The sequence below is a fragment of the Phasianus colchicus genome, chromosome 2 (assembly GCF_987193195.1).
Source record: "Phasianus colchicus chromosome 2, bPhaCol1.hap1.1, whole genome shotgun sequence".
In the NCBI taxonomy this organism is placed as follows: domain Eukaryota; kingdom Metazoa; phylum Chordata; class Aves; order Galliformes; family Phasianidae; genus Phasianus; species Phasianus colchicus.
In genome coordinates, this window is record NC_143437.1 from 88,295,256 (window position 1) to 88,315,671 (window position 20,416).

Below are 20,416 nucleotides of genomic sequence, written 5' to 3' on the forward strand. Positions count from 1 at the left end.
AAGCGAATGAGGTAATTACCTATTTTCTAAGAAAGCTGCCAGCGAGCTAGCATCATTAATCCCATTAATTTATCAGAATCCATCATGCATACAATCTATTTATCAACAAGGAAGTTAATACTAATTAATTAGGGCACAAAAAGTTTATTCTGTACTTATGATTCAGCCCCAGAATGGGATCCATAGAAGACAACTTACATTCACAAGATCCCTAATGCAATTAAAGGTAAAAGCAACCTTCAGACATGCATTAAAACATTGTTTAAGTTCATAAATCTAATATACAGCATATGCTTCATCCAGACTCATGGATATGAGTTCTGTTAAATTTAAAGCTGTAAGTTTTCCTGAATTAGATAAATAAAAAAATCTCAACCATTTGCCACAATTTTAACCATTGAGAGCAAGCAAAAAAAAAAAAATTAAAAAAAAAATCACAAGATGGGAGGGGGAAAAAGAATGGAAATATCTTTAAGTTGCACTTCAGGATTTATTATAATTTTGTACTGTTTTCCTCCATTACTTTAAGATTCACTTTTTAACCTTGCAGTTTTTTCTCCCAAGTCTTTACTGTGGGACAACCTCCTGAGAGGGTGATTAAAAGCAAGATGCAGAATTAGTAATCCAAACAGTTTTTAAAAAAGGATAAACTCAGGTTTATTTCACATATAAAATGAGTGAAACTTTCAATTCTCAAGCGAAGAATGTCTATAGCAGTATATTATAGATACTTTCATTACCTAACCCAGCTGAGTTTTCCAATCAGTACACTTCAGGTAGATTTCCACCCCACTCTCCCAATACTAATAGGCTATATTCTTCGTTTCTAGAAATCAGCTGTATTAAAGACAAATTCTTCTTTGATGGGACAGCATTCACCAAAACAAAAGCACTACTTGGAAGCTTTACCCACATATCACCACCAGTTCCTGAGCATGGACTGTCTGTATATTTTATCAAGATGTATCCAATATTCAGAACTTGATCAAAATCATTTAGCGTGCTAGATCTCATATTCATCCTTATAGCATGTCGATAAGCACCTCTGAAATATCTGCCTGCATGTCAGTTAACCTGTTACACCAAACAGATAACTTTTTGTATTGTAACACTATACAAACATCCCACAAAAATCTGTATTTACATTCACAGTGTTACTTATCTGCAAATACAACTGCACTGTTAAGCAAATTTGTTTTCAAGACAAGAAAGCATATCTTGGGAAATTGAGACATTCAGTAAATATGTGAACAAGAGATCATCCAGTGTACAGTAAAGAGAACATGACTTATTTGAATTTGGAGGAAGGGAAAAGGTTTGATACAAGAGATCACTACAACCAAAGGTCCTGAATGCTGTCTGTGCTTTATGAAAGGTAAGAAAAAAGAGGAAAACAAAATCTGCCCTTGACACTCTAAGAGCTATCCCACAGAAGGAAACAAAACAGGGTTTGAAATGCATAATTTATTATCTTAACTTCTAAAACTTTCTACTTTTAGTGTACAAAGTCAAAATTCCACTGTGATCAGAACCACAATTCAAAGCACTCACTTGTGACTACTGCATAAGTAAAAAGAAGTATAATGGATTGCGTCTGCCAAATATAACAGTTAATCTGTATTACTTTTTATTTCAATAGGTTTGGATGTAGTTCACTTTTTAATCCCAGAGGAACACCCTCTCATTGTTACTGTAAGTAGATTTCTGTGTACAACATACAGCCTTACCGTAACGGTTAGCCAAAACATGTTTATATGTAATGAACCAACATTTTGTAACCGCGATAAAACATACAGCCATATGACTCTGCAGAACTGAGAAGCTCTATTTATAATTAGTTCTCATTAAAGACAAGAAAGGATATTTGACTTCAGAGTGAAGGAAGGAGTGAGAAAATCTGAAAAATCTATTTTGCCCGCACAACTGGCTCAGCCTAGGAGAATGCTTTAACCGCACCATCACTCATTTCAGCAATCTCAAGAAAAGGTTTCTACAGTTCACTAAAAGCCAGCAAACAGCTATTCACAGATTAGATGTTCAAGGCCAGGAAATGAGAGCTACAAACTACATGACATATATTACAACCAGATAGGAGTGGCACCATCAGCCTTATTGCCTCAAGGTTTCTTCAGCTCTCACAGGACAGTCCTGCTCTGCAGGCAGACATCCAACATTCCTTCTAAGAAGCTGCTGTGTTTCTCAAAATTTTCATAATAAATCATCAAGAGCCTTGCATCCTGCACAAGAGTTGTCCTTTTCCCTCTGAGATGATGCCCAAAGAACTCTTCTGCTTGGGGACAAGCAGGGGAAAAGTCCCCTGCAAGCCTTCAATTTCTGTCAATCCAAAACCTTTAGATAAATCAGAGTTCCTAGTAAAAATTATAGCTGAAGGATGCAACACAATATTTTTCTTCATGGTCTATAGAAAAAAAGCTGACTTTGTGTTACTCCTTGCAGCAATGTTCCATAGAATTCCCTGCTGCCACAGACCGTGCAATAGTAACCAACTCCTTTTCAGACCGCTAGTGCAGAAGGTATCTGGGGAACACAGCGAAGGCAAGCATTTGAGGACTTTACCAAATGGAAAAACAAGTGTTCACGGTGCCAGGTTATGCACGTGTCCCTTTTGAAGCTCTCCAAATGCCAACAGCATAAATACATACACATTCCACATATGTATCAGTTTGAAAGACTGAGAAGGTAAACGTGCTGTGTGTCACAACGAAGCAAGCGAGTCATCTATTCGTTTGAATAGGTGCTTTCTTGTTCCATTAAAAAAAAAAAAAAGCAGGAAAAAAAGCACAATGAAGTCCAGCAGAGAAAATAACTTGAAAGGAAGAGCAACACAGCAAGCTAAATTGAACAGAGATCTGAGGGAAAATAGTTAAAATGCAGATTTGTAGTCTATGATTATGTTGGTATGGGTCTTTCTCATTCATTTATGTAGCAGTGATGTCAAACTCAATGCAGACTGGGCTCAGATAAAGACAAGTGGATGTTAATGCCTTCCCTTCTGTAGAAGGGCCAGGACCCCACTGTCCACAAACTCAGCAGGCACAAAGCATACCCTGGAGGTATCAAGGCAGAGGAGGCTACAAGTTCTCCCACAGAGGAAACTTACTAAGTCAGTGATAGGCCGATCCAGGCATGCAAATGGGCTCCTGGGTGATCTGGCAACCCAGCTTCTGCGTCCATAGAAGCTTCTGCTTCTTCCAGTGCAACTTATTCTGCCAGGGCTGTACAAGCGTGGTAGCTTGCAGAGCTATGCAAAGCAGTCCTGCATGGAAGCTGCACTTAAACACACTGTAATCTGCAAAAGGCTTCACAGCAGCAAGGTGGACACCTCTGAATAAGGTTTCTGTTTCTTGCTTAGGAAGCCTGCATGCATCAAAGAAAATTAAATAGATCATTTAATCACATCCTAGCTACACTGGCTCAGTAAACTGGGCCATGGCAAACAAATTCAAGAGAGAAAAGTAATCACGCTATCAAAAGTCCTGCATGCAGGCCAAGTGGTAATCACAAGAAACTCCTAGCAGAGAGATTACCTTAATACGATAACTGGATGTGGTCAGTCATGTGAGCAGTTCAGGAGCTGACCTACACACAGACCTGGCACCTCTGCTTCTGTGTCAGGAAGGCAATGCAGCTGGCTATGGTGGTAAAAACATGAGCCATCTCCTGTGATGTCCATCACCTCCCCTCCATCCTCCCTCCCCTTCCTCCCTGTTCATAGAAACCAGGCATGAACTGTGAAATAATGCTCACTTCTTCACTATTTTTTCAGTAACAGAAGGGATGTGCACTGGAAGCAGTGGCAGCAAAAAAGGGGGAGGGTTCAGAAGAGGAGAAAAGTTAGCCTCAAGCACAAAGGCAACGGCAACTGGAAAGATGAATAAAAGCAGAGATACAGTAACAGAACATTCTTTCCCTCTCCTGGAGGAAGACAAGAGAAACAGAAGACTGCAGAAATAAATCCAACACTTCATTAAAAACAATCATATATTCTTTATGCATTCAGCTTTGCTCTCCTTAAAGCACGCAGTTCTCTCCACTTCCCTGTTTGTGCCAGACTACTTTTATAACTTGGATTGCAAGCTCTTCAGAACAAGAGCTTCTTTGTTAGCAGTGCACTGCTACAACTGGAGTGCTTATTAAAATAATTGGTATCCTAGGATGCATTTTGCATCTTTTCGGCAAAGAGACTGGAAATAATTTTGTGGTAAAAGGGAGGAGCTTGCATCAACAAACCTCCAAAGGAGCTGCTAGATATGGCTCTGAAGTCAATACACAACCCTGGGCAAGCTGACTTCTGCAGCATTGCTGCTGTGGTAAGAGAGCTTCTGTAACAGTATTTGAATTCCAATACTACAGGTATCACGTGGGAAGTTGTTTAAATTCCCAATTCTCCTAAAATTCTGCCTGGTGGCACAACCAATTGTTCCGAGCTTCTCAACAAAGTATCTCAGATCACAGAATCTATTTGTCCTGCCTGACAAGAGCAGGCTCAAGGCAGGACACAACTGGAGGCTCCTGCTTGATGCCACAGATTTCACAAGTTTCCAGATGCTCTACTATAAAAATGGCTATCTTTCTTCACAGGAGACAGGTAAGCACTTTTATTCTCATTTAACAAATACACATCTCACTTTTCTATATCAGAAAGATACAAAACTTCCCCCAAGCACTGAACAGGATGGTTCCAGCATTTTACAGCCTCATAATACTGCAAAATTACTTTTAAATAATATTTTTCTTAAAAATCCTTTTAGCTCACATACAGTTTTCCAGGAATTATCATATTATTGCTACACCTCATAAGCTCTTTAGTCAAAGAGACTATCTGCTTAATGCAAAATTGCACAAGTCTCAGGTCAACTGCTCAGGCTCAGCACCAAACCAGGGGGGGAAATATTGGTGGTAGGTGGACAGCTGGACTAGATGACCTCTTTTCCAATCTTGATGATTGCACGATTCAAACCACAAAAACATTAAATATTTTTAATAAATTAGTAATCAAGAAAAATAAAAACTTCATAATCATGTGCATTCTACTACTTCTTCATATTTGAACAAAGACTTTAAGATAACTAGGTTATAAGAAGTAAGTTCTCTAATTTTCTAGTTAGTTATACAGTAAATTACTTAATTTTCACTGTAGTCAGTCAGTAGTTGGTAGTTTCACTGCCACCACGGTACCACAGTAAATCAAGCAATGGCAATTTCATTCCAACATAGAAAAAAAGCTCACTGTCCTGCAAGATGAAGGAGGCATTTCTTATAGGCCAAGTGCCAGGTCCTGCACTTCGGCCACAACAACCCCATGCAGCGTTATAGGCTTGGGGATGAGTGGCTGGATGACTGTGAAGAGGAAAGGGACCTGGGGGTGTTGGTTGATGCTCAGCTGAACATGAGCCAACAGTGTGCCCAGGTGGCCAAGAAGGCCAACAGCATCCTGGCCTGCATTAGAAACAGTGTGGGCAGCAGGAGCAGGGAGGTGATCATCCCCCTGTACTCAGCACTGGTGAGGCTGCACCTCGAGTATTGTGTTCAGTTTTGGGCCCCTCACTACAGGAAAGACATTGAGGCCCTGGAACACATCCAGAGAACGGCAACGAAACTGGTGAGGGGTCTGGAGCACAAGTCCTACGAGGAGCGGCTGAGGGAGCTGGGATTGTTTAGTCTGGAGAAGAGGAGGCTCAGGGGAGACCTCATTGCACTCTACAACTTCCTGAAGGGAGGTTGTGGTGAGGAGGGGTTTGGCCTCTTCTCCCAGGCAACAAACAGGACCCAGGGAAATGGCAGCAAAGTTGTACCAGGGGAGGTTTAGGTTAGACTTAAGGAAGAACTTTTTCTGTCAGAGAGTGGTCAGGCACTGGAACGGCTGCCCAGGGAGGTGGTGGAGTCATCATCCCTGGCAGTGCTCAAGAGGTGTCTGGATGAGGAGCTACGAGATACGGGTTAGTGCTTGTGGTAGCAGTGGTAGTGTGAAGATAGTTGGACTAGATGATCTTATAGGTCGTTTCCAACCTTGTGATTCTATGATTCTATAGATAAGCACTATCATTCATTCAACAGGACTAGTTTTGTTAGCAATTCCTGCTTGCCTGGATCTTTTACAGATGCTACACAGAGAACTGAGACATTAAAGACCTCCAGAGAAGCATTATCTGCCTTTTATAGCCCTCCTCAAAGCCTCCTACAGTGATTTACGACAGAGCATGACAATTTTATTCACAGATTTATTTCCAATCCGATCAAAAGATTAATTTCAAAGGGAACAAGGTGTCACCATACAAAATATGTCGGGGCAATTTCAGTTTGTATTTACTTGAACAACAATCCTCAACTACATAGATTCAGATATGGAACACAACCCAGAAGTGGGAGCTCTTTGCTTCTGCCATGGCTCAGTGCTGCAGAATGGGATTCACAACACTGCATTACTGAGCCAGCCAGCTTTGAATTGCCAGGATATAGGCCACTGAAAACAGATGCAGATCTTAAATCCCATCCTGCCCTAACACACTGCTCAGTGCTTTCAAAAGGTTCATCTGAGGACAGGGGATTCTCTTTTCTGAAAACACACTGCTAAATGCAGCTTTTCAAAGAAGTGTACATAGAAAGAATGAACTGCTACAGTGCATCGGTACAGCCTGTGCTCATTAACTCATTAAGCTGAAGAGAGTACCATCATTTCTTCCTTTTTATTTTTTTAAATAGAAAAAAAAGAAATCAAACTGTTTTTGAGGTTCCCAGCCCTTCCAGCAGACATTCAATACCATTTGAAAGTGCTCTTGTTTTTTCAAAAAAAGTACTGCGCATATTTCAGATACATATAACACATGTGATGTGAAAAGAGATTATTTATAAGCTGAGATTTTCACAGAAGGGTTTTTCTGAACATCTGGCACCTCAGTATGATGCAAAGCTTGCACATGCCTTCCAGCACAAGAGTGGAAGGAAGTTTCACGTGTTTCATTACAAGAGAATGACATTCCCATACAATCCTTAGGCATCTCTGAAGAATTTTTCCTCAGATTTTTGTCATTTCCTTAAAAGAAAGAAAAAAAATGACCCACATTCAATGTAACTATTGTTCACTTTGCTCTCTTCTGTAGTGGAAAATACGTAATGTTTTCTCCCCCACAATTAAAAAAATTACAGTGCCTTGGTACATAAGCATATTCTGAAAACTTAATCCTTTGGCATCTCACACCAGCAAGAAGCAAGAAACCTTGTGTTGTGATGTTATTCAGAGTGTTCCTCCACCTAGAGCTCTTAATAATGGGTTCCCTGCTTTTAACCATGAAGGACTCCCAGGAAGAGTTCATTAAATCCTTACTTGTAAAATTCGTACAGGTGAGCACACAAAGTACAGACTGAACTGGTACAACATAATCAGCGAGACCGCATGCACGGGGAAGGGGAAGATGAAGAAATCTCTACTTTCACTGGAATAACCCCTTCCATACATTTTTTTCAGTATGTATTTAGAATTTAAGCACAATGGGTTTCTAGGAAAAGGCAAACCCACCTTTACAGAACAGAAGACATCATACAGGAAGGCATCTGAGCTGGCCCTAATTTGGCTCCAGACCCAAACACAGCAAACTTGAGTCAGCTTCAAGAAAAACTGAAGTTAACATCCCTGTCGTACCTTCCTGCACCACCACAGCACAGAAATGAGCTAGTTCACCTGCACCTCGCTCAGCACTGTGCATCATGTTTGTTTCTGCAAGAGGAACATGCATGCCCTCCAGATTGTCAAGTAGCTTCAGAAAATGGGACCAGGTCTTCAAACGCAAGAGGAAAACAATACTCTACCACAATACAGTTGGAAGTCATACTGTTCTTCTTCACATTTAGGTACCTGCTTAAATACAGGAGTTCAAATCACAACTGAAGGAAAAAAAGACAGACATCAAACTAGCATGAAGCACACAGTTTTCTAGTCTCACACTGAGGAGCTAACTGCAACAGGGCAGATGACAAGTAGCAAGTGACAGATATGAAATGAAGAAAAGAAGAAAATAATTTCTGTTTTTCATCCCAAATCTCTTCAGAGCATAAATTCAAACTGACAGAACAAAGATTAAAGAATACATTTCCCTGGAGTAGTTATGCTTCCTCATAACTGTAACATCAAAATCTTTGACATCTGAGCCTACTTTATCTAACACAACTAAAACTGAGAGAAAAAGAGACGCTCTGTAAGCCTGATGTAAGTAGACTGCAATAACTGGAGTCAAACATTTAACTAGGAATAGTACCTTCTCTTCATGAGAGTCTGATGGTATAGCAGCAGGAGAAAGACTTCTCAATTAACAGTCACCTTTACGTAAAATATCTGGATGTGTTAGAAGGAAAGAACATGGAACAACAACAACAACAAAAATGTACATCAAGAACTCCATAGACCACAAAACACTGTTAACCACAAAAAATGTGTAAGTTATAGGCGTAAGTTTAAAAATGCTTTTTCTTTTTTTAATGTGATAAGTAACAACTGTATTTGCAGAGGTAACAAATCAGGCAAGATTTGCACAACTTACATTAAGAACTGAATACACTATAAGGCTAAATCCATTTTAATTTGAATAGCCTAACATAGAAAATTTAGAAGTCAAACTATGAGGTTGTAAAACTCACTGGCTAAATACTTAGAATCTGAATTTTATAAATGCTTTTAACACCTATCCTTTGACTCCATAGCTCTTCATACCTGACAAACACTGATTTTTTTTTTTTTAATTATTTTTTAGGATTTTCTGAGATATACATTGCTGTTTTTAAAAATGTAAATATACACGACAGAATGAGGGGAAGTGGCCTTAAACTGGAAGAGAATAGATTTAGACTAGATATCAGGAAGAAATTCTTCAGTGTGAGGGTAGTGAGACACTGGAACAGGTTGCCCAGACAGGTTGCCCCCTCCCTACAAGGGCTCAAGGCCAGGCTGGATGAAGCTGTGAGCAACCTGGTCTATGGGAGGTGTCCCTGCCTACAGCAGGGGGTTGGAACTAGATGGTCTTAAAGGTCCCTTCCAACCCAAACCATTCTATGATTTTATGATATTAGTTTTAAATCAAAGACAGTATTAGGTAAGGCTGACATAAAATTCAGGTTCAGTTGTGACTTGTCAGTTAGGAAATAAACGCCAGGCAAACCTGCACATAAAACTTCTGAATTACAAACCCAGACAGCAGTGGTTTTGGTGCAGGTAACTGACAACTTGTTTCCAAAGCAGCTAATGAAATGAGTAAACAAACTGTTTTTCAAATATAAGAGGGTGGGATGGAGAGCAGAACCTGCAATGACCATGCAATATCCCCACATTACAGTCTCTCCAGATTGTCCCTGTGCCAGAAGCTGCAGCATATGACAATCCCAGCTGATGTCCAGAAGATCCAGCGTCACGATGGATTTTCACCTTCACAGCAGTAACCAAAGGCAGCCAGAACAAAAATTAAGATATATGCAAATATATCTTCATCGAAATCTAAAAAAGAACAAGTGCAAAGCTTACGTACCTCATGCATCTATTTTTGTTGCCTCACACCACAGCTGAACGTAAGAGTCTAAAATTAGATATCTATTTCTGTGTGAAGGCAGAATCCCTTAGGCTTAGCAGGTATCATTTAATTTCTTCTACTACAGCACACAGGACTTTGTTGTAATACTATAAAAGACACGCACACCTGGTGAGAGCTGCTGTCTGAAATCTCTAATGAGGTGAGCCAGAGCAAGCTGCCTTCACAGAGCCAGCACCACAGCAAGAAAATTTCATTGCAAAGAGCAAGGCTTCTTTCAGAAGTTTACCACTCAAAAATGACTGCTTACATTCTCAGTTTCTCTCTTAGCACTGCACCAATCCCCAAGTGTTCATCACATTCCCTAGATTTATTTCATTACTTCTACCCTTAGACAAACGATAGCTTACAATTACCCTTACCCCTCAACACACCTCCCAAGAGCTAACAGCTTCACATTGTGCCTGCATCACCTACAAGAGCTGCTGTTGCCCATTCATACTATTTTTACCATAAGCCAAGCACAGTGCAGGACTAAAAGGAAAGATGCAAGCCCCCCCAGGCTCCTCCTGCCCTTGGGGCTTGCCTTACCTGCAGCACTGTGCCTCCCGGCTCCAGCACCTCTCACTGCTCACTCCCCCATCCTCCAAGCTGCCAGGCCAGTTCCAGGGGGGAGAGCTCAGACCTCACACACACATCTACAGAATAAGGCTAAAAAATGATGGAGCGCAGCTACAGGCACCTTCTTTGCAAACACAACCAGGGAAAGATGAGAAGCAGCATTTCCTTCTAACTTTCCAGTTGAAGCATTTGCCCAGACATTCATCCGGAGAGCATTCAGGCCCTGTCACATCTTTGGACAGAAAGCAATTAGAAAAGGAACTTTTTCCCTCCTCAACAAAGCTGTCTCACCAGCAAAGATGCTGCTCTAGGAATAAAGACGAACACAGGCCTCCTAACTCTCATTTCTAGCCAGTAGGCTGCAACAGTGAGCATCTCTCTCTCCTCACAGATCTCTTAGGAAGCCAAGCACAGAGCCCAGGCTCTACTTTGCAAGACAGCACAGTCAACAGTTCAGTAGCACAGTGCCTTTGAGAAGTTTTAATACAGCTCAAATCCTAAGTAGTTTCCAGTCTTGTTGAAACATGGCAGTACGAGCTTCAATACAAACCTAGGAAGTGTGTTTCATTGCTTAGCTGGGATCTCACATGTTTTTTTTTTTTTTTTTAAATCATTGTTAGACACATCACAGCTCTGCAAAACAACACTGAGATTGCATTTGATTCCAACAGCCCTTCCAGAGTCCTGTGATGACAAGGAAAAACAGAATTTCATAATACCTTTAATGAAAGCACCACTTCCAAAAATTCCTGTTCAGAAGGAAGTGGGGGTAGGGCAAGAGAGCTGACACAAGCATTGAACAAAATCCACACACATTAATTCAGTCATGGATTTCGTTCAATTGTCAAATCTTTCAGATGGAAAATGATCCTTTAGGAAGCAGGACAAGTGATGATTTCTTTATTATTTCTTCACTGTCACTCCATACAAAATATCAAACAATTACAACAAAAAAAGCTGAAGAACATTTAGTCCTCAGCTGACCTGAAACTTGCGCACAAACACAATAGGCATTAATTTCACCACCCTGACAGCAACTGGGATAAGATGCAGAGAGTCATAGGGAGATGACACCATTCATCATGCTGAATTACTCGTCCTTTCAGCCCTTCAAACATCCTAACCAAGGGCATATTCTCAGTTATTTCAGTTTTCAGATTCCATGCTAAGATGTGATTGTTTATTGTCTGTGCTGTCTGAATGGAGAAATCTGAACTACGCTAAAGCAGTGAAGACAAAAGCAGTCAATCACACTATTCACATGCTACAGGATGACTTGGAAACTTGGGGCCAAACCTACAGCTAGCACAAGGAAATGCAAGTTCTCCAAAGCACAGGAACTGCACCTGTTTGCATCAATGACTGCTTTGTCACATTGCTGATCAAATCAACACTCTTTACTCTAAGATTTTCTACTCACTTGACATTGAGTTCAAGCATTTCATATATATTCTTCCTAGAAAAGTGTATAGTAGCACCTTCTGCAGCTTCCAGCAGGACAGGTGAGATTCAACATAACTGCTCCCTGCTCCACTTTTCAATAGATCATCTTTACAGTTTTGCTTTGCTATGACATTATAATCCTGGAGACTGAAGAGTACTGTCACAATGCCACGCACCAATTAATTTCATATATTTATAGCTCCTTAATAAAATTCACGGATATTTGCCAAGCTGCAATTGCACCAACAAATCTACAGAATAGAGTAGGATTTCTCATTTTATAGTCACAACTTTTTTTTGTCTAGTTTATCTAATTTATAGGGCTGGCAGGTCCTGGCCCTCTAAATACTGATTCTTCAACTCTCTAAAGCCAAATCTTGGATGATGTCCTTGCAATATAACTGTTTTCATTAATGCACTTACAGAATTCTAATATTACTGGAAAATATATACCAACCTCTCTTAGCTCAAGTTCTACTTAGGTTTTGCAAAACAAATCCTTTTGGTGGAAAAAAATTAGCAGAGCTAACTAAAAATTTAAGACAGGAAAGTATAGTATAAGAAAATTTTAAAAAATACAAACAAAAACACAACTTTTACTTATTTCATATGCCATTATTTACAATGTAAATACTCAGGACTAGTCCACAATTATAACTCTGTATTTATTTTAGATCTCAGGTTAATTACTTAAGAGAATGGGAAATTGTTACTCTTTCAAGGCTTCCTGTCCTGCAGCTCAGAGCATCACCCTATCTAGCTACATTTCACAACTGAAGTGTTTGCTATGAAGATGAGAAGTCTTCCTAACAACAACTGGAATTTCTGGTTTAATAAACTTAGCTAAAAACACCCAAGTCATAGAGAAAAAAAGAACAAAGTACTCATGCACACGGTTGTGATGGAAAGACCTTATGGGCTAAAAGCTGTTGGTGCACAGAAACTTTGTTTCCTAATAAATAAGATTTTAAAAAATATCAAGATATGCAGCTCTTTCAACCAGCATAAAAGCAATTCATGTTCAAGATTCAAACCAACTTTTAGCCTATTAGCACTCCACTGCCACTGAATATGGAAGCTTCAACAAAGCAAATAATCGAAAACAAGACATCTCAAATATTCCTAACAGGAATAGGAGTGCTACAGTACTGAAAAATTACAAATGCATAAGAAGCCAAAGAATGCTAAGCAGAACATTATATTGAGACTTTTTTTTTTGTTTTGGGTAAGACTGTGAAAGTGCTAAGAAAATGTCACTTCAGGCACCTGTGTCATTCTACTGTGTAGTCTCACTGAAGTCACTATTTTACAATACTCTCATGGGGGAAGTTCTTGGCTTCCCACTGATCTAGTCACAAAAGTTATCCCAATAAATTTCAATTGACTGAAAAAAATTAACGCACCTCAAAAACAATGCTGAATTCGTCCTTCCAGAGACTATGATGATTTAATCCTGGTAAAACATTACAGCTGTTTTTATGAAGGTACATAAGATAATATTCTTATGTTTATGAGGAGAGATTGCATTTAACGATGCTACACGTCTGCATCCAATTAAATGCCTTAAAGCAGCTCTTAGGTTACTATCCCAACCTCAGATACTCAGGCACACACTTAACCTTCCACTGTGAGTTTCAAGTTAAACAAATTCAGCTTTTGCATGAGCAGGTCTGAAAGGACACCCTCTTTCTCTTCCTTAAGCAAATGGGCGATACTCCCAATGAAATGAAACAACTCTTAAGGATTCTCCCTCTTACCTCTCCATAAACATATCGTGTTTTCCATGTTTTTATTTAGCTCTGAGTCTCAGTTACTGTCTTAACTGATGACATACGCCAAGCTGGTTTTGTTGGCCCTGCTCTGTTTTCAGCACTGCCTGTACCATTTTATCTCCCCCAAGATCATCTGCTATTCACTGACACAGCACCTCTACTTTCACGCTGCTCTAACTGATCACCTGTACCAGACCCTCCTTTCTTTTTGCATGAACCAAGTTTTACCCGTGTAACCAAAGAAAACAAAGATGGACAGACAACGGAGGCCTTTTTGTCTATTGTGATTATCATGGTCCTTTCTGTACTTTAACATGACAGGCATCTTTTATCAAAAGTTCTAAGTTGCTGCTACTGTGTGCACATTCTTTGTAGAAAACCTGAATAATTTTCCTGTTACAGTTTATAACTTGATTTTCTGCTCCCTCATCTTTCAAGAGGTTGAAATTAGACTACTATACTGCTACTTTCAGCAGCTAATAACTGATGTGCATTACTACACATCAAAATGCCTGCAATAAAGATAGAAAATCAGGGAGACAAAACACCAAGTACTTCACCTGTGAATTACTGTTTTTTTTTTTTTTTTTTTTAAATCACAAGTTAACTAATTTGGACAAGATGAAAGGGTGAAATGTCATGAGCTACAAGCTGAGTCAATCAATAACTAATGAAGGCTAAGAGAAGACTTCAGTTTCCTTTTGTACTCTTTCCATTCAACCTGATGTCAAAGCGTGCCATTCTGCACTCTCTCTCTCTCCAGCTGGCTTTGTGGGTTTCCATGAGAGCTGTTATTAAGCGAGGCCTACAGCTGCAGCTCAGGAGCAGAAATTAGCAGAGGCCTAGCCTGATTTTGAAATAAACATATAATAAAGCAGAAGATGAATAATTAAGCTGCAAATACCAGGGACCAATTTACACCAGCTCTGTAACTTGCCAATCAACACGGAAGCACTTGTTATTCTTTATTTCCAAGAAGCTGACACTAATTTCAAATAGATTTCAATATACTCAGCCAGACCGAGGCTCAGGAAACACCCTTTTCACATCATTTGCTTAACAGTTCTTCGAATACTGAATTAGAAGTCTCCTTATTTGCTTTACAAATTTTAAACAAATATATAGTTCTTACAACCATTTAACACGTGATGAGAAAATTGTGAAGCGCATTATTATTACTGCGCCCAAACTCCCTGGTAAGGCAGGACAGACCGCCAGCTCTGCCTTCTTAACCTGAACCTTCTTGCTCCGCTTTCTCAGGTACTGAATAACCACAGTCTGCGGCTGATCCAAAAGCAAAGGCCCAAACCCGACAGCAGGTAAACTGTGACAGAAGTGGGAAGGTGTAGCAATGTAATGTAGATGTACGAAGTGCAATTGCAGTCAGCTACATTTTTATCCACTACCAACGCAGCACCGTGGATGCGCAAAGCAGGCCGCATGGTTCAAGCGTGCGAGTAGGCTGCCAGCCGAGCACTGACAGCGCATGACTGGCGTCACGTTCCTTCAGCTTCCAACCTGCAAAACGAACACATCACCGAGACTCCGCGAAAAGCATCACTCGGGGAGAGACGGGACACGGGCACGACTCTTCCTGGCGCACCCACAGCGCATCCACTCTGCCCTCCGAGCGTCAGCGTGGGCAGGGAAAGGCCGGAGCCCGCACCTGCACGCGGCAGCAGCCCGCTTCCTCCCCACGGCGGGTGCAGCTCCGGGGGCGGGGGCAGCCCGGGGGCGCCCGGGGAACGGGGCGGGCTCAGCGCTGCCTCCCGCCGCTCCCCACCGGCCGCCGCGGAGAAGCCCCGCGCCGCGCCACCGGCTCACCTGCACGCCCGCGTAGTTCTCGAAGAAGAAGAGCACCATGCTCTGGTAGATGGTGTAGAGGCGGTCGTCCACCTCGCGGTAGAAGCGGGCGGGGAGGACGGCGGAGAGCAGGCGCCAGGCGCCCCAGGCCAGCACGTAGGTGGGCGCCGTGCCCATCATGACGGCGGCGGGCAGGAAGTAACGCATGGAGTATGTGTGCAGCACCAACGACAGCAGCATCTTCCCGCTCGCTCCCGGCCTCACCGGGACACCCACATGGGCAGCGCGCTCAGACACGGCCCGCCGGCCCCATCGCCAACGCGCCGGGCAGAGCAGAGCCGCCGGGCGGGGTGGGGGGGAGAAGCAGCAGTAGCGGCCGCCCCCAGCAGGGAGGCGCGGAGCGGGCACCGGCTCACGGCTCCCCGAACGCCGCCTCCGCCACCATATTGCCCGGCCGGGGGAGGAGCCGCGCCGGCAGGAAGGCGGCCCCTCGCCGCCTGCGGGGAACTTCCGGGCCGGGCGGGCGCGGGGCGGCTGTGAGCGGGTGCTGAGGGCGTCTCGCAGCCCCGACCGCGAGTCTCTGCGGTGGCTTGCGGCAGCCCTGGCCGAGGGAGCCGTGCTGGAGGCGTGTCCGGTGGGCAGCGAGGCGCTCCATCACCTGCAAGGAGCGTACATTTAAACGCGGCGTGGTGTAATTGAAGCCAACTTGGTTTTTTCACTCTCTCGGTTTCTGCTAGTGCAGCACTAAGAACAGGCGATGTGTCGCTTCCACCAGCTGCCAGCACACTGGCAGCCCTTGTGCATCTCCTCTGCCCTCACGTTGCAGCTCGGGCCCGCAGTAGCCCTGTAGCAAAAGCCCCGAAAATGCAAAAATGCAGTAGTCCTGTAGAAAGCCGCTGTGTCTTCACCGAGAGGAAGTTTAGTGTGACACCTGAGTATGTAGAGAAGAACTTATTCCTTGTTTTGTACAAAAACCCTACCCTGAAGCTTGCAAAGATATCGTTTTAAAAAGAAGTGTGTGCTCGGTGCCTTGTGTAAAGATTGTGTTCATTTTGCCAGACTGTAACTGGGGTGGGCCCCTGTTGTCCTTAGCTGCTGTTTATCTTGTGCTGTTTTTTATTGAAAGTTCTCTGCGGTGAGATCTCTCATTTGCCATGCTCCATAGTTCTTGTATTTCTAACAAAGCACTTTTTTCCCTGCTCTAAAAGGAGGTGATGGCAGACTTTCTGCCAGTCCCCATCAGTGTTTACATTTCTGTCCCCACTGAGTGAGTGAAAACACCACCCTGCTCAGGACTACCAGGAGAGGCACTTTCCCCATCATGGCGTCTTTTGGCAGGCACTTATCAGCTGTAGTCCAGGCAATTCTAGACTGGTTAGATGGAAAATTGAGGAAGGAGCTCCTGTTTTGTGCTGCCTGCAGCATGGCCACGTGAAAGAGAAAGCAATTCACTGCAATGTAGGATGGAGAAAGTAGTCCAAGTCAGTACAGAGCAGGTAAAGCTAAGGCCAGGAAGATGCAATGAGGTATATATGAAGAAGTACTCTTGTGCAGCTGGAATGGTGGGACAGGCTTGGAAGGATCCAGACGCTGCTTCACAAAGGAGACTGCAGAGAGACTAGGCTTCAGGGCAGCTAGGTGTGCTTGGCTAATTACACTGCAGTTAAAAGAGAAAATGTAGATCAGCAGTTTGTTAAATAGACTGTGAGTCTGGAATTGGGAAATGGCAGAGGGGTTGGGAAAATATGGGGAAATTCAGCTGGCTGAACTTAAAGGCAGAGGTGAGCTTGTGAGATGGGATTGAAGTCTCAAGTGAACAGACTGAAAATCTGTGTTATAGTGAAGAGAATGTGAAAGGAGTAAAAGCATTTGTGTGAAGGAATGAACTTGTGACATCTGATTCTGTATATGTACAATCGTATATTTCCTTACAGGACTACTGTGGAGATAAGTTCACTCATACTTGTGAAAAACTGCAATATTATTAAAAAAATCTGCAGAAATGAACAATTCTGTCACTGGGGGATTGTTTGACTGTCATGTAAGATGAGATAAGAACTGAAGGCACGCATTGATCAAAATGGGAGATAAAATACCAAGCTCATCCAGCAATAATGCACATTCTGTGCACTGAATGCATAAGAAGTCTAGTAGGAACGTGGTACCAGATTCCTTAGAACTCAAACAAGCAGTTTTAATCTGTCATTTGCTGATATAGTTAAGTGCATGACTTTGCAACCTTAATAATATTCTTTCAGTTTAGGATTTTAGAGGCCCTCTTGTATGTGTGTTTATATACATGGCTAGTCTATATTCTTATCTTGAATCTGACTTAGTCCAATGATAAAACTGAGCATCAATATCCATTTAATTCATTATATATTAAAAGACACATTCTTTACCAGCTTTAGAGTGGTTGCCCCTTGGTTCCTTTGAATGTTGTTTCTTTTGTATTACCAGTGAGCAAATAAGACTGCCTGATTTTTCTTTGCTGCATTTTACATTCTGCATGTTTATAACATGCCCCCTCCTTCTTTTTCTTTTTCTTTTTTTGATTTATTTTTTCATGTGACACTTCTTCATTTTCTTAATCTGCCATCATCCCACACCAAGCAGACATGCACAAGCAGATGCACAATTCATTTCTGCTTTTGGTCATTTGTTATTTTTAAGAGGTTATTTTAACACAATTTCATTATTAAGTCTATATTATCAAATGTGTAGGTACAGGGCACTGTTTTAACTTCTAGTCACATGGAAGGTATGCAGTCCCTTGCACTAAGGCTTAGCACTTATTTTTTATTTCCTAGTATAGTTATATCAATATGATACCATACTATGGTGTTGAAATGTCTATAACTGAATGAAACCCTAACTTTTCAGTTCAAGAAACTGATATGCCACAATAATTAGATGTGAGATGTTGCCTTCTTTCTTGCTTCTCTTAATTCATAGGCACTTTTTATCCTACATCATTCTGAATTGAACCATGGGAGTTTGAATATTGGTCTATTCTAGACTATGGGAACATTCTAGCCTATGGGAACAAAATCTGAAAAATGCTCTGACCCTCTCTACAATTTTCAAGTTTTACTCCTCTGAAAGCATAAGCCTTAATTACACCTCCCTGAACTGTAATGGCAATCTACCAGGTGACTTAATTCCTAGGCATTTTGCTTTCAGCATAATAGGGCTCTTTTTCTGTTAAGGTATTTCATTTTCTTCTCTACCACAATATTGAAATATGAATAAACAAGACTGTAATTTTGGAAACAGGTATGCATCTGCCATACCCAAGGATCTGAATCTGTTTGGTGTGAATTTAATTTGGCGTGAACCTAACAATAGGTTCTTCTGTCAGTGGTTGCTACCTCTAAATTGTCCAAACTCACAAATCTCTGGAAAAATATCAGAATTTCATTTTAGTAAAAAGTGCCTGAAACTGTGCCTTGAGAAGGAACCATAAATTGTGCCTCTAAGTACTGACTCAGAGTGCTAAGGGATTTTCTCATGCTGCTAGTCCCATGATGGTGTTTCACAATTCTGTCACCCACTCATTCTAATTATCAATTAGACAGAGCAAAGCCAGATAGCATTAGATACACATCAAACTGCCTTGAGGTTTATAATTTATCCTTTGTAGATGGTATTATCTTCAACAATATCCTGTGAGATGATCTGTTGGTTTTACTTCCATTTATATATTGGGAAATGAGACAGATATTAAGGCCAAAGGAGGCCTTTGATCAAAATAAAGTTTTAAGCATCTTAATTCAATTCCTGGAATCCAAGACATACTTAGGTTTTCTATGAAGTGCATGTCATGTAGGGAACTAAATAGAAATTAAAAATAAAACCCACAGCAATCAACAGTCTGAGCAGGAAGTTGATTAAAATTAGTGGGCTCAACGAGTATTTGTATAAAGTCAGATAAAAATAAAGAAAAGGCTGAGGACAGTGTTGTGTCTGAACAACTGCCTCTCAGGATCTCATTATGAATTTCAGAAACGTGTCTGTCAGCTTGAGCTCCACAACCCAAAGATGTCTCTCTTGGTAATACTCTTTCTTTTCTAAGCGTGGCCGAGAAAGAAACCAATATCACCTATTTTATCAACTTGCATGGGTATACAACTAGTTCAGACATGGATTCAGTTTGTTGAGGCTGTCAGATTTGTACCTCCCATCACCTAGGAGAGTAATAGCAATGCACAGTAATGAACACCTTTCATTACTATTGTAATATTATCTTGCAGGTCTCCTGCACCACGTGACTCCTTGGCTGCCCCTCAGAGAGAACACAAGGAGGCTGTACAACAAAAACACACCTACATGACTGTGTTCTGTTTGTTCCATTCCTCACTCTCATGAGCTGCTCAGAGACTATGTCCTTTACCACCAGAAAATTATGAGGAGCCCAGGAGAGCAAACTTATGTCTTGAGCTAACTGTCCTACAGCAAGATTTGCTGTCTTATGCCCCTGGATGGCAATGGACATGGTTGCATTCACAGTGTGATTCTTCTGCATCGTGCCTTTACTATTGAAAGGAAAACTTGGGTTGAGATGTACATTAATTGAGGCAGGTTTCAGTCCTTCTCTGCCTCCTGTAAAACGTTTTCTTGCCTGGCTATAGTTTTCCCACCTACAATTGAATAAGAACTGCATATACATGCAGATGGAATAAGGAGAGGGTAAGCCTCTCCCACGCTCTTCCAGCCTTCTCCATGTCCATCCCATTTGTATTTTAGTGCCTAAAGCCAGGTTTGACTTCTACATACACATCAGTAATCACCAGCAGATTTATCTTACACATACCTGTCCATTCTTCTCTTTGTTCATATAGTCTTTTAGCCTGCACAGTATCCTGTAGCAAGCAGTAAAATCACCTTTCTTTTTTTTTTAAATTTGTTCATTTTAGTTACATTTTATTTACCTTAGAGCTTGTATTGAAAAAGATGGAAAATCCCTTTCCACTCTTTTGTCTGTGCCACTCATGATTTTTTGTCATTTCTGTAATATTCACTCTAGACTATTTTTCATACTTAATTTTACTGAGCTTTGTTCCATATATACTATATTCTCTATCATGAAGGAATAGTCAGCTTTAGTCATGGCATTTGCTTACTTCTCAGGTTTCACTTTTTGCAAATTGTTCTTCTTTTACAAAAAATATGTACTGAAAATTCATGTGAGATATTTTGTTCACTATCGTAGGATTTATCCATAATTAAACCAACCTAGTATAA

The 20,416-nt window shown here is 41.3% G+C and overlaps 1 protein-coding gene across 1 annotated transcript in view; it reads right to left on the reverse strand.

Annotated features, from left to right (window-relative positions):
- Positions 1-15,655, reverse strand: part of AGPAT5 (1-acylglycerol-3-phosphate O-acyltransferase 5) — a 56,941-nt gene extending 41,286 nt beyond the window's left edge. The window contains exon 1 of the mRNA XM_031611302.2: positions 15,194-15,655. Coding sequence (XP_031467162.1) covers positions 15,194-15,412 — 219 coding nt within the window. The 5' untranslated portion in view covers positions 15,413-15,655. The remainder of the gene's footprint in view (positions 1-15,193) is intronic.
- Positions 15,656-20,416: the final 4,761 nt, after the last annotated feature.